Genomic DNA, 14,358 nt, shown 5'->3' with positions numbered 1-14,358 from the left:
ACTCAAAACTATGATATTTCGCCTCGTCCTTTGTTGTAGCTTTCGAAAAATAAAATATAGGGTGCAGCTTTTTATCTTCTTTCCTTTGTAATAATACTGCCCCAAATCCTTGTGCACTTGCATCTGTATGCAACTCTATATCATCCTTATAATAATACAAACCTAACACTGGTGCTTCGACTAACTTTTTCTTAAGAATCTCAAAACATTGTAACTCCTTGTCTTCAAAACTAAATTCTTTGTCTTTCTTTAATAATTCATACAAAGGTTTGGCGATCGTCGAAAAGTCCTTAATAAATCTTCTAAAATACGAACACAATCCGAGAAAACTTCTAACTCCATGTACCTTAACAGGAACTGGAAAATCTCTAATAGCATCTATTCCCTTGTCATTAGCTTTTATTCCTTTGCCCGTTACTACAAAGCCTAAATATTCTACACTTTCTTGCAAAAATTCACACTTATCCATTCTTAACTCTAGTTTGTTCCTTGCTAATCTGTCAAAAACCTCCTGTAGTACATCCAAATGTTCCTGTATTTCTTTACTCGCAATCATAATGTCGTCCATATAAATAACTACCTTGTCTTCCCTTATCATATCTGCAAAAATTTTATTGATAAACCTTTGAAAAACCGCCGGGGCATTTTTAAGCCCCATTGGCATCCGCATAAACTCAAACTGTCCTATCGGCGTCATAAATGAGGTGTATTTAATTGATTCCTTTTCAACACACACATGAAAGTATCCATGCTTAAGATCTAATTTTGAAAATATTTTTTTATTTACTAATTTATCTAATAAATCATCTATTAACGGTAGAGGATAATTATCTTTAATCATTGTCTTATTAAGCTTCCTATAATCCACACATAACCTTAGATCTCCTGATTTCTTTTTCACTAACACTATTGGAGATGCATACTCCGATTCACTGGGTCTAATAATTCCTTTCTCTAAATATTCATCTAATATGATCTGCAATTTTTCTTTTTCTGTGTAAGCTAATCGTCTGGGCGAACAACTAAAGGGTTTCGAATCTTCTAACCTCAGTTTTATTTCACATCTAATCTCTGGTTCCTTTGGCCTTTCTTTACTTACATAACAACGTTCTACGATTTTGATAAATGTTCGCCTAACATTATAGTCCACTTGATTTCCAATTTCATATTCAACAGATTTATCTTCTATATTAATATTAAATAATTCCTTTTCCACTATATTTATTTCCAATTCCTTAGTATTTTCTAACCTAATCTCGTCCATAGTGTAATTTTGATTACTAACGTTTTCCCCATTCGTAATTCTTCTAACATCACTAACTAAATAATTTTCTTCTCCAATTTTACTTAAATTATTTCTAACTATCTGATTTTTACTACTAACATCACTAACTATCTGACTTTTATTTCTAACATTACTAACTATCTGCTTTTCAACTTTCTCCAACGTAACCATTTTCAAAGTGTCCAGATTCAATTTTAAATCGCATGCTTCCATAAAATCTCTACCTAGGATTACATCATGACTCATAGATTTGTTTGCCACAATAACCAAATGAAAATGTATTTTATTTAAATTCTTTAAGACATAACATAATATTTTTCCATACGTTTCTAAATAACTTTTGTTTAATCCATGATATAAACTTAAAACTGGTAACTTGCAAACATCTTTCGGTACTTTTGAAATTTTGATAAACGAAATTGGGCTTCCTGTATCTATGAGGCATTCTGTACTCAATTTACTATTAGAACTATTCATAAAATTAATTTCAAAATTTCTTACATAATTGTTGTCGCCCACACCTTTAGTTTTGTTCTTCAGGCACTGCGCCACAAAGTGCCCCATCTCACCGCATGCGTAGCACGATCCTTTCTCCCGCTTTGGTTTCCTGCAGTCCTTCGCCCAGTGTCCTCTAGCGTTGCAGTTAAAGCAGCGCATAATATTGTCGTCCTTGCTCTGCAACGAAGTCGTCTCCTTCTTAGCTCCGTACGGTTTGGGTAATCCAACATCAGCAAATGCACGTTTCAACTGCTTAACATCGTCAAAGCATTGAAGTTGTGCCTGAATACGCAGCCCTATGTTGGGAATGCCCTCGATGACTACGCTCAGTAGTTCTTCAGCGTCTATATTTATGCCCTGAGCCAGCATCACCTTGTCATCAACATAACTTCCAAAACTTTCTCCAGCACTCCACTTCCGTTCTTCAAATTTGCGCCTTGTTTCTAACTTGGATGCTTTCTCGCCAAACATTCCGATCAGGTCATCAATCAGGTCCTCCATCGGTAATAGTATGCGTCCAGGATTTGCATGCAACCATAACTTAGCTTTGCCTTTAATTTTGCTAATCATAAGCATTTTTATGTATTGTCCACTAACACCATAAATACTTCCAATATTAAACATCTGCGTAATCCATTTTCGAGCACAGGTTTCTCCCGAAAATTCATTTAAAACTTCTGTTGCCATTCGCAACGAAATGTCTAAAATCTGACTGGAATTCTTTATCTCCTTCTCTTCTCCAAGTTCTCCGTTGTCGCCGTCTTCGTAAATTTTGCCGCCTTTTTCATCGTTAATATCGCCGTCTTCGTCTTCTTCTCCGCCTTTTCTGCCGTTGTTATCGCCATCTTCGTCTTCTTCTCCGTCTTTTTCCTTGAAATTTGCACCATCTCCATCTTCGTCAGCTTCTTCGTAACTGTCCTCTGTATTTTCGATTTCATCATCATCCTCATTATCTTCGTTTCCATCTTCTCCATTTTTCAAATTTTCAAATTTCTTTTGCATTTCTTTTTGCGAATTATTTAAACGCAAAATAAGTTCTCGCTTTGAACCCGTTGTTGGTAAGTCTAATACACTTAACCACTTTTTTAGTTGTGCAATTGATGTATTGTCAAAATTCATTTTTTTATTTTATTTAATGTTTTTCTCTTTAATATTAGCTCGTGATCGGCCCACTTCTGATTTTGTAGGGATGTGAATGTATATCCCAGTAAAACACCAACACAGTCAAGTTCACTTTTAATATTCTTTATTTTACTTTTTAAGTTCTCGATGGCTTAACTCCTGGTGTTCGACTGACTCCTCTCCACTCTTGCGATCCCAATCAACCCTCGTTTTAGCGAGAGGCAAGAGCGCAAGAGAATGAGAGCAAGAGTCAGAGAACATGCAGCTGCATATGCTGTTTCTTATTAATATACACGATCTTTCCCGTTATACTTAAAGCTATTTCACAATAATGCGCACTTACAAATAATATAACCATTTACACATACATACATACATATACTCTACGTAGCCATCCTGCTACAATGTAGACTTGGATCTAGATAAATATCAGTGGCAGTAGCGTTTTTGTAAAACTATAATTGTTGTTTAGTTATTGCATTCAAAGAAGTGATAACTTAGTAGTGCCAGAATGAAAGAGCAGACTTTTTATATTTATTGTTTTCTCTTATTTTTTTTTGCTTGAAAATTCTTGGATTCTCTCTAGGTGTGAGCGACAAAATGTCTGCAATAGCTTAACCTTCCTTTTTATGTTGTTTACTTCTAATATACATTGCTAAAAGATTTATAATTACTAGACACGAAGATTTTTATGATTCCCAGAGATTTTGTTTAATTTTGAAAAAGTTTATATCTACTTTAGAAAAAAAAGTTAATTTTTGCCTAATTATAATATAGAAATTTGGTTTATTAGGAAATGTTACGCGAGTACGTTGACTGCTTTATTTGTTTGAAGGAAATTGAATACGCAGCTCAGTTACTATCTGCTAGCTGTGGCCATTCTTTTCATCGAGCCTGTTTTAACAAAAAGGTTCGAAATCATAAAATTTGCCTGGTGTGTAAGTCAGATTTAAGTAACCTTTGTGGAAGCGAATGCGCGAGTGGGCCACAAAGTGCGCTTGGTAGGTCTCAACTAAATTTGAATAGGGAACTAGAAGATCACTACGTGATTCCAATAAACAAACCGAAGCGTTAACGGAAACTATTACCGCTGGGTTCTAACGAATGATAGCTCTTTTGGAGAACCAAAAACAAACCCAAGCGACTGATAGCAGGCGAGCAGAAAGCGAGGATTTGATTCCGGAATTGGGAAATTTGCGGACAGCGGAAAACTTTTCTGCGGCAAGAAATCCTCCTGTAAGAGAGAGTAGGCTAGTAGCAGAACACATTTCCCCAGGAATTGGTTCTTCACTAGGAAATGTTCCAGAATATAGGTTTTCGCAAATAAATACAAATATAAGACCGGATCGTATTAGTCAGATAATGATAAACTGGAAGTTGAGGTTCTCAGGCCGTTCATTTATCGACTTGAAGCCTTAACATTTCAGACTTTAGATGGTTGTTGATTGGGGCGGCGGGTCTTCCTTCAGCTCTCGAGAATAAGTCCAAAATTACCACAAAAATGAAGAACGCGGGTCGAATTTACTTCACGTTATAAAACAAAACTTCACTCTTTATTCAACTTCACGGTGACACTTGGAAATTAGAACTAAAACTTAAGCTACGGGGTGGAAACTTTTAGAGCCGCTTGGAGAGCGGATTGGAGACCCTTAACAGTGCCAGAGAGCGAGATGCAAGCGATCTGGAAGAACTGCTCTCACGACTGTTAAGACTCCAGGGGCGGTTAAAAAGGGACTGGAAAGCGCCGCTCTGGCGCGAACATTCTCCCCCCCTTGCGAGGTCGAGCGAAGCAACGAATTAGGCGTATCTGCATGCTCCAGACACGACCCATCCAAATACCGTGCTCTGTGCGACGGGCAGCCCATCTCGTATATTTAGGAACCCGGGCCGGATGACATCGGGGTATACGTCCGAGCCCAACACCAGCGAGACTGTTGCTGGGCGATGGAATTGCTCATCGGCAAGACGGATATCGTTGAACTGGGCTCGCATATCTTCAGTCAGCGCGCGGATCGGGGTACGGATGCGTAGCCTCGGGCTGATCTTCAGGAGCACCTCGATCTGGAAATCGCCCGTTCTCGACCGGATCGTCGTCGAGCAGACTTCCTCACCCCTCACTGTCGTCGTGGGGAGCTTGAAGGCAGTTGCCAGGGAGCTGTCGATGGTGCTGACGGGAGTGCACGGGTCGATCAATGCGGCCGTCTCGAAGGTGGTGGTCCCAGATTCCAGCAACACGATGGCCGTCGGGAGAATGTGGAGGCTCTGATGCTGCGCTAGAGCCGCTACGGATGGAGTTGCCGCTGGAGCTGGTCGTCGTACCAGTGCCTGCCTTGCTGGTGGTGACGGAGACCGGGAGACTGATCTCGACAGGCGAACGGTCGATGCGCGATGTTGCTCGAAGGGCGATGGACGGCGTTGAGGGGAAGGCGACTGGCGGCGTGGCTGGATGGGCGTTCGTCGAGGACTCCTGGACATCTCGTGCAGGTGGAACAGCGTGTGGTGATCCTTCCCGCATTTTTTGCATGCGTCGCCACTGCGACATTGCCCTCCGGAGTGCTGGTGCGCCAGGCAATTCGCACAATATTTATTTATGAGAACGGCGCGGAGCCGCTTCTCCGTGCTGAGCCTGAGGAAACGGCTGCACTTCCGTAGCGGATGGATTCCCCGACAGACTCGGCAGCGGTAGGATCGAGTACCTCGTGAACGTCTGTCGTCCAAAGTTTGGGCGCTGCGAGGACGTGGAGCCATGGTATTGATGCTCTAATAATAAAAATAATTATAAGCGAACTTAGTATCAGTTGTGGACGAATTTTTAAGCATAAGGACAGAAGGCACTAGTTTGGAAAAGCGGAGGTTGCCTTGGCCTCCATAGAAAGAAGTGCTAGAAGGAGGACAGAATGCATTATTTTGGAAAGGCGGAGGTTGCCTTGTCCTCCATAGGAAGAAGTACTAGTTTGTGGATGGGACGTGTTATAGTCCCTCGAGCAGTACGGATCTCAACTACGCGAACTCTACTATCGGCTCCTGGAAGAACAGATACAACTCTGCCGAGCCGCCATTCGTTTGGTGGCATGTTGTCTTCTTTGACGACCACCATGTCATCGACTTGGATATCTCTGGAAGGAGTCTGCCACTTATTGCGCTTGTGAAGTTCCTTTAAGTACTCCTCCTTCCATCGCGCACTGAACTGCTGATGCAAGGCCTTTAAGTGCTGCCAGCGATTTATAATCGACTGAGCATCGCCCTTAATCTCAGGCTCAGCTGTTGAAAGCAAAGGTCCCCCAATCAGAAAGTGGCCTGGCGTCAATGCCAATAACTCAGATGGATTTTCGGACATGGGAGACAGCGGCCTGGAATTAAGGCAGGCTTCAACTTTGGCGAGAAGCGTGGCGAACTCTTCAAACGTGTACTTCCGACTTGACGTCGACTTGTAAAAGAGTGCCTTGAAGCTCTTTACTCCAGCCTCCCACAATCCTCCCATATGTGGAGCCCCTGGTGGAATGAACCGCCACACAAGTCCCTGATGGCTATAGGTTCCAGCTACAGACTCCTTGATCGTCTGCATGAAATCTCTAGAAAGTAGAGTCGCTGCCCCCACAAAGGTTTTGCCATTATCCGAATGGACTCGCTGAGGACAACCTCTTCTTGCTACGAATCGGGCAAATGCCGCGAGGAACTTCTCCGTTGTCAGGTCGGACGTAGGCTCTAAATGGATAGCCTTCGTGGAAAAACACACAAACACGCAAACATATCCCTTGGTAATAAGGCATGCTCTGCCAGTATAGTTTTTAATCTCAAACGGGCCTGCATAATCCATGCCCGTATATGTGAATGGCCTGGAAAAGGAAACTCGATCGGTCGGGAGATCGCCCATCAATTGCGTCTGGACTCTCTTCCTGTAAATAGTACACACTTTACAGGAATTCAGCACAGCTTTTACCAGTTTTTTGATTTTAGGAATCCAATACTTCGATCGGATGAGGCGTACCACTAGTTGGTTGCCGCCATGCAGGGAAATCTGGTGTGAAAAAAGGACGAGAAGACGAGCTAACCGACAGTTGTATGGCAGTATAATAGGATGCCGCTCGTCGTACTGGAGGGCCGTTGAGGCCGTAATGCGCCCACATGCCCTTAACAGGCCTTGTTGGTCTAGAAATGGAAACAGGTTGGCTATCGGGCTGGAAACTAGAATCGGACGCTTATCGTTTAGGACTTTGGGTATATTCTCCCCGCTGAGCATTTCGAATAAGGACTCTTTCAGCTTCTTGGACCTCTTCCTTGGTGGGTCGCTCAGCAGCGTCCCTCGGCATCTTGCGGCAGCGTTGAGTGAACCGTATTACGTACGCAAGGACCCGCAGAGCCTTGTCCAACGCGGAGAAACGTTCCAAAAAATCTTCGGCCTTGGCGAAATTGACCTTCACAGCACGCTGCTCTATGTCTGTGACTGGAGGTCCTAGCTCCCGTGTTGGCCACATGTCCTTCGGCTGTTGCAACCAGTCCGGTCCTTCCCACCAGAGTTGGCTATGAACCAGCTCCCGTAGCGAAACGCCTCGACTGGCCAGGTCCGCGGAATTGTGCTCAGATCGCACATGCGCCCAATGCTCAGCGCTCGTCACCTGAGTAATTTTTGTCACTCGGTTGGCGACAAACGTGGTCCAGTGGCATGCCGGCTTGCTCAACCATGCGAGGACGATGGTGGAATCGGTCCAGCAGAAAATGTCGGAATTGGAAATTGGCATATTCGGAAGGATAGCTGCAATCATCTCTGACAACAGCAATGCCCCACACAGCTCGAGCCGTGGAAGGGACACCGTTTTAACAGGGGCGACTCGGGTTTTGGCGGTAAGCAGACGTGTCATAATGTTGTGGCCTACTTCCACCCGCAAGTATATAGCGGCCCCATAAGCCTTCTGAGACGCATCACAAAACCCGTGATGCTCAACCTTCACTCCTGGCTGGAAACCAACCCACCTTGGAATGCGGATCTGCTCAAGCTCGGAATAGCTGCGCAAAAAATCTTGCCATCTTTGATCCATTTCTGTGGGGATGTTTTCATCCCAGCCCAACTCCTGCAACCAAATTTCTTGCATAAAGATTTTTGAGCGGACAATAAACGGAGACAGCCATCCGGCTGGGTCAAAAAGCTTCGCAATTTGGGAAAGAACCTCTCTCTTCGTATGAGTGGATTTAATCGACACTGGCGGTGGAACAAAACAGAACTCGTCCGAGGTCGCATTCCACCGAACGCCCAGTGTTTTGGCAAAGCTTTCGGAATGAAGATCGCGAAAGTCCTCGTGGAGTAGATGCTCGTTTGGGATGTCTTCGAGTATGCTCTTCTGGTTGGCCGTCCACTTTCTCAATGGGAACCTGGCGCTGCTGAAAGCGTGGCGATGTTCGCTGATTGCCAGTCGAGCCTCTTGTATGGAAGTGGTCCCTGCCAGAACGTCGTCTACGTACATAAAGTGACGAATAATATTGCTTGCTGTAGGGAGGTCCTTTTCTACGTCGTCTGCCAATTGTTGGAGTACGCGGAGTGCCAGAAATGGTGCACAGTTAACACCAAAGGTGACTGTTTTTAACTCGAAATCGCTTACTTCTCCTTCTTTATTCCGGAATAAGATTCTCTGGAACGGCGTATGTTTGGGGTCGACCCAGATTTGACGGTACATCTTGGTGATATCTGCGCTGAACACGTACTGGAAATAACGCCACTTCAATATCTGAATGGTTAAATCAGATTGCAGGACTGGACCAGCATGAAGAATGTCGTTCAAGCTTGTCCCATTGGATGAAGGGCTAGAAGCATTGAATACCACGCGAAGTTTGGTGGTAGTGCTCTCGGGTTTGATCACCGCGTGGTGTGGCAGGTAATAGTTTGGAGAATCGTACGACAGGGGAATTTCTCTCATGTGACCCAGATCCAAATACTCTTGAATGACTGAGTCATACTGCTCTTTTAATGGAAAGTCTCTCTTCAAACGGTTTTCGTTTCTAAGAAACTGAGCTAGGGCACTGGATCGCGAGTGCCCCAATTGGGACCCGAGATTTTCAGGCTCGCGAAATGGTAAAGATACTACGTATCTCCCGCTTCCGTCTCTAGTGGTCGTTTGGAGAAAATTGTTTTCGCAATAGGAATCGGAGTCCTTTACCCTTTTAGTGGGTATGTTCTCCACCTCCCAAAACTTAGTGAGAAGTTTTTCCAAGACTCTGTCACTCGTTTCGGTTATCTGGGTCGTGAAAGCGGATACCCGATTCTGACTAGATGTACTTGAAACTGGGCCGGTAAGCACCCAGCCAAAAATAGTTTCTTGACCTAGGAGAGAGCCACAAATGTTTGTGCGCATGCCGCTCAGCAGAACGGATGGTAAAATGTCGGCTCTGATCAGAACATCTATCTGGGAGCTCTCAAGAAATGTGGGATCTGCCAGGGGAAGGATAGGCAAACCCGTCAGCGCTTCTTTCGGAATCGGATAAGATGGTAGATTGCCTGCCAATTCTGGCAGCACGTAAGCTTCTGTATTTAGCTGCAGGCCGGGTTTGGAGGGCGAACTAATCGCGAAATGACACAGCCTGGTCGACTGTGCGGAAACGGTCTGATTCAAACCGGAGACCTTGGCGTTAATGAGACGGAATGGAAGCTTGATGAGCCTGAATAGGCGTTCGGAAATAAAAGTCACCTCGGAGCCCGAATCAATTAGGGCGCGAGCCCTATATTTTGTCCCGAGATGGCAAATATCCAGCATTGCCGTGCCTAGTAGCACCGCCGTGGATCCAGCTGCAAAATAGTTTTGCACTGCTGGCGGCTGTCCGGATGAGCTGGTCGTCGCAGGTGCTGCAGGAGGTTGTGTGTTGGCCGAAACGTTAACTGTGGAATGTGGCCCAGGGCTAGGAGCGCCCCGATGCAGCAGCGTGTGGTGTCGCGCGTGGCACGTAGCACAGCTGTGTGTGCTCGTGCAGTCGCGAAGCTGATGGCCGCGCGCGAAACAATTGAGGCACAGCTGCTTCCTTTTAATATAGCTGCTGCGCGCATCCACGGACATTTGCAAGAAGCGTGAGCACATCCGGACCGGGTGATTCTCTTTTGAACACAAATCACAAGTCCTCGGTTTTGTGCTCACTTTTGCTTCGAAGGAATTGAGTTTTTTGGGAGCTACAGGATTTTTCGAGGCTATACCGCTAATAGTCGGTTTCATGTCCTCGATGGCTTCTAGAGTCCGATATCTTTCACTGAGAAATGTGTTCATTTCTTCCCATGTCGGAATATCGGACTTGGATGATAGAGACTGTTCCCATAAGGAAAGGGTCAACTTCGGCAGTTTACTGGCGCACAGGAACACCAACAGGCAATCCCAGTTCTCCGTGGAAATATTGGAGTGCGCTAGCGCTACTAAACCCCCTTGTATTGTGCTCTGCAGCTCCTTCAGCGCTCGACCAGATTCTTGGCCAACCGAACTCAAGTTAAAGAGAAGTTTGAGTTGGCTGTTGACCAAAAGCCTTTTGTTTTCAAACCGCTCTCGGAGCGATTCCCAGGCGGACGCGAAGCCGTCATTGGTAAGCGGGGATTTTGAAACAAGCGCTTTCGCTTCACCACTGGTCTTGGAGTTAAGATGAAATAATTTCTCAACTGGTGTGAGCCTAGGATTATTCACGTAAACTGCCGTGAAGAGATCTCTGAACGTTGGCCATTTTAAATAGTCTCCCTCAAAAACTTCGGTATCGCATGGTGGTAACCGGCACCCAGACGAAATGTAAGCGGACTGATTAGTGGTGCTCGCTGTCGACTGCTGCGGAGTGGCTTGGTCCATCAGCTCGCTGAGATGAACTGATAGCTCCTCGTACACCGAATAGCAATATTCATATTTTCGATGCAGAGTCGCCAGAATCTCCTCCGCTCCTTCAGTAGTAATGCTGGAAATCGTGTCTAGACACGCTTCGAATTCTTTTTCGGCCTTTTCCCAGAGTGAGCGGACTTGTTCCTTACGGACTTTGCAGGTGTGGACGGACGGAGCTGACTGCCTTGGAGTTTCTATGGTCGCTCTGAAATTGCTCATGCGGTCGGACACCGTTATGAACCGCGCGAGGGCTGCAATTGCAATGTCGTTGCTCATTTTTGCCTGAGAACGAGTTGCCAGCGACTTTACGGACTTGGTCTGGATCTGTGACGTAACCTTAGGCGTGAGCGACAATCGTTTCTGATTGCTCGTAGGAACAGACAACTTCTTGTCGCCCTCTTGGGTGTCTAATGAAGTTTCGCTCTTTGCCTTGGTTATTGATGTTGGAACTACTGCGCTTGAGGTGCGCGCGCGAGGAGATGCGGATAGCGATCGCGTTTTATTTACAGACGGAACCGATAACTTTGTTTTGTCTCCTGGCATTCCAGAAATCAGATTAACTAGGCAACCCTGGCTGGCTTTGTGGAAATTTAACACTCCGGAAAAGCCTGTACTGGAATGTGGTTCCGCTGTTGCGGATCACCGGGGTGTATTTGAAAGGAAACGGAAGGATGGAATCGATAACTTCCGATCGATACAGGTGCGGCTCCAAAATATCGAAAATTCTAATAGCGGAATGTCAACAATGTCAATGAATGCGACGCGGAAAAAAAACTTAAGGAATTAATTTGATTTTGTTTAAAGAAAACAAACAAAAAAATTAATAAGGCGCAGTGGCCGCTTCGATTCCTCGTGATAGACAATTGCAAGCGGTCCGCTTGTGTTCGCTCTTAGCGTTGCAGCTCCGGTCTATTTTTTTGGAATATGTGGAAACGGAACAGTTGTACCAATAAAGAGTTTTTTGGAACCACTGCTTTGATGTGTGAGCAAAATATCAAAAAAATTCGACAAAAAAATGTTTGGCAAAATATTTGCAGTTTGTTGCTGAGCTGCGGAAATGATCGCAAGAAATATGGAAATAAATACGATTCGCACCGCCACGGCTTACACAAAAAGGATTTATTTATTTATTATTTGTTTAAGGGGTTATATACCTTTTTCACCAGAGAAATACAGGGTTTTTATTTATTTTTTTTTTGCATGTTGCCATTGTTTTATTTAAATTCAATAAAAATTTTATCAAAGTACGTGTCCTTAACTTAATTCGTAAAAAATTTCGAGTGAAAATTTTGAGAATTGTGGAAGTTATAGTCCTTGCCGCAGAAGTCCTTTTTTAAGTAGTGGCTCACGGTGAGCATGAAAACAAGAAAACGGCTCAACGAAAAAAAAAAAAAAAAAAAAAAACTACGTTAGTATATAGTGTTACCTAGTTCGTGAACGAAGGATTTTACGAAAAAAAAATTTTTACAGTTACAGTGATTATTTTAAAAAAAAAAAAACGATTTTTCGAGGTCTAATAATTTAGTTTTTCGCCCCAAAAAAATAGAAAAATTTATCGAAAATAAAATTCCTTCGTTCACGAACTAGCTATTGTATCTACAAACAATCCCCCAAAATTTCAAATCGATCGATATAGTGGTTACCGAGATATCGTGCTCACCGCAACGACCTTTTCTCAAAAATGCGATTCCGAGATAATCGCGTTGAAAGTTTTAGATGGACATTAGGTAGTCATGCACACCGTGCGCTATGAACGGCTGTATCTTAGGTTCTAGTGCCCCGATCTCTAAAAAAATTTTGCAGAAAAATTGTTGAAAGTATGTACATCAAAAAAAAATCATAAAATTTTTTTTCGATTTTTTGATTCTGAAAAAGGTATATAACCCCTTAATGGATGTGAGCCGACGGCGTGTGCGAAATAGCGCTGGTGAAATAAATATCATGCAAAAGTTGGAACGGCTTATACTGTTGATGTGTTCGTTGGAATCAGGATATTTTTTTTTTTTCAATATATGTAAAGTATAAAAAATTTTTTTTATTATATTTTTTATTTAATTTATAAATTATAAATGATGTGGGCTGTGTTGTAAATATCGCTTTCGAAATTTTTGCTGGGTGTACCGCCTTACGTTACGGGCATATGTGTAAATGTTGCTTTCCAAATGGGTATACCGCCTTACGTTACGGGCATATGTACGTACATTAATAAGCATGCATTTGGGTTATATGTGTGTATGTATGGATATGTGTGTTTGGATGGATATGTGTGTTAGGGGGACTTGGAAATATATTATAATTATATTATATATTCGGACTTTATCCTTTGTAATCTGCTGTAATTTTGGAAATTGTATATAATGTGGACTGTATTTTAGGAATGTACTTTCAAAATGTTTGCTGGGTACGCCGCGAATTGTAGTGTGTAAATGTTTCTCCTTACGTATGTACATATGTTGAGATGGTCAGGCATATGTACGTACATCAATATGCATGCATCTGGATTTTATGTATTTATGTATGTATGTAAATGGGGAAATATAAAGAGAGTAAAGCCGGAAAATGGCAATACGAAAAAAGAAGCCGGAATATGGCGATCGTATAAAGGTGGAAATAGCAATACGAAAAAAGAAGCCGGAATATGGCGATCGTATAAAGGTGGAAATAGCAATACGAAAAAGGAAGCCGGAATATGGCGATCGTATGAAGGTGGAAATAGCAATACGAAAAAAGAAGCCGGAATATGGCGATCGTATGCACAAATGGAATTAGCCGATCAGACAGATATAAGAAAATTGGGATCTTGGGAAATATCTGACTGGTCGGCCACGGAAATATGGAAAATTCGTACTTATCTTGAACTTTAAAAAACTCCGCCGGTGGTCGCTGGTATTTGTTGTAAATAATCCGGTCGATGGATCAAATGTTGATTGGGGCGGCGGGACTTCCTTCAGCTCTCGAGAATAAGTCCAAAATTACCACAAAAATGAAGAACGCGGGTCGAATTTACTTCACGTTATAAAACAAAACTTCACTCTTTATTCGACTTCACGGTGACACTTGGAAATTAGAACTAAAACTTAAGCTACGGGGTGGAAACTTTTAGAGCCGCTTGGAGAGCGGATTGGAGACCCTTAACAGTGCCAGAGAGCGAGATGCAAGCGATCTGGAAGAACTGCTCTCACGACTGTTAAGACTCCAGGGGCGGTTCAAAAGGGACTGGAAAGCGCCGCTCTGGCGCGAACAATGGTAATTTTGATATTATATCTCGTCATATAAGCAATATATTAGACGAAAGTGCTAATGATTGGTTTTGGCGATATCATAAAAGCGTACATTCAAGACAGGGTTCACTTTCGTGGTTAGATTTGCGTGCCGCTATGAGGGCGCATTTCAAAGATGAATTAACTGATATTAACATTCGTTCAGCCATGGATAGACTTAAGCAGAAGGAAAATGAATCTTTTGATGAATTCTATGAGGCGATCGTTCTATTAGCTGATAAACTAGCGGTGCCCTTGTCGGACTTGGCATTATTGGAAACATTACGGGCTAATTTGCAGCCTCAAACATGAACTTCTGTATGAGAAAGTGACTAGCACAGCACACCTACGTCACTTAGTT

The 14,358-nt window shown here is 43.3% G+C and overlaps 3 protein-coding genes across 4 annotated transcripts in view; 1 reads left to right on the top strand and 2 right to left on the bottom strand.

Annotated features, from left to right (window-relative positions):
• Nucleotides 1-14,358, top strand: part of LOC108101339 (lachesin) — a 427,086-nt gene that overhangs the window by 90,087 nt on the left and 322,641 nt on the right. The gene's annotated exons all lie outside the window — the stretch shown is intronic.
• Nucleotides 1,714-2,785, bottom strand: LOC122319965. The gene is made up of 2 exons (XM_043207865.1): nucleotides 1,787-2,785; nucleotides 1,714-1,731 (listed from the first exon to the last, which is right to left on the bottom strand). The coding sequence occupies exons 1-2, from the start codon at nucleotides 2,783-2,785 to the stop codon at nucleotides 1,720-1,722; spliced, it is 1,011 nt and encodes a 336-aa protein (XP_043063800.1). The 3' UTR covers nucleotides 1,714-1,719.
• LOC122319964 lies at nucleotides 7,105-11,280 on the bottom strand. Its single transcript, XM_043207864.1, has one exon. It carries the CDS (start codon nucleotides 11,278-11,280, stop codon nucleotides 7,105-7,107), a length of 4,176 nt encoding a protein of 1,391 aa, XP_043063799.1.

The sequence above is a fragment of the Drosophila ficusphila genome, unplaced genomic scaffold, assembly GCF_018152265.1.
Source record: "Drosophila ficusphila isolate 14025-0441.05 unplaced genomic scaffold, ASM1815226v1 contig_348, whole genome shotgun sequence".
In the NCBI taxonomy this organism is placed as follows: Eukaryota; Metazoa; Arthropoda; class Insecta; order Diptera; family Drosophilidae; genus Drosophila; species Drosophila ficusphila.
This window is presented reverse-complemented; position numbering and strand designations above follow the sequence as displayed.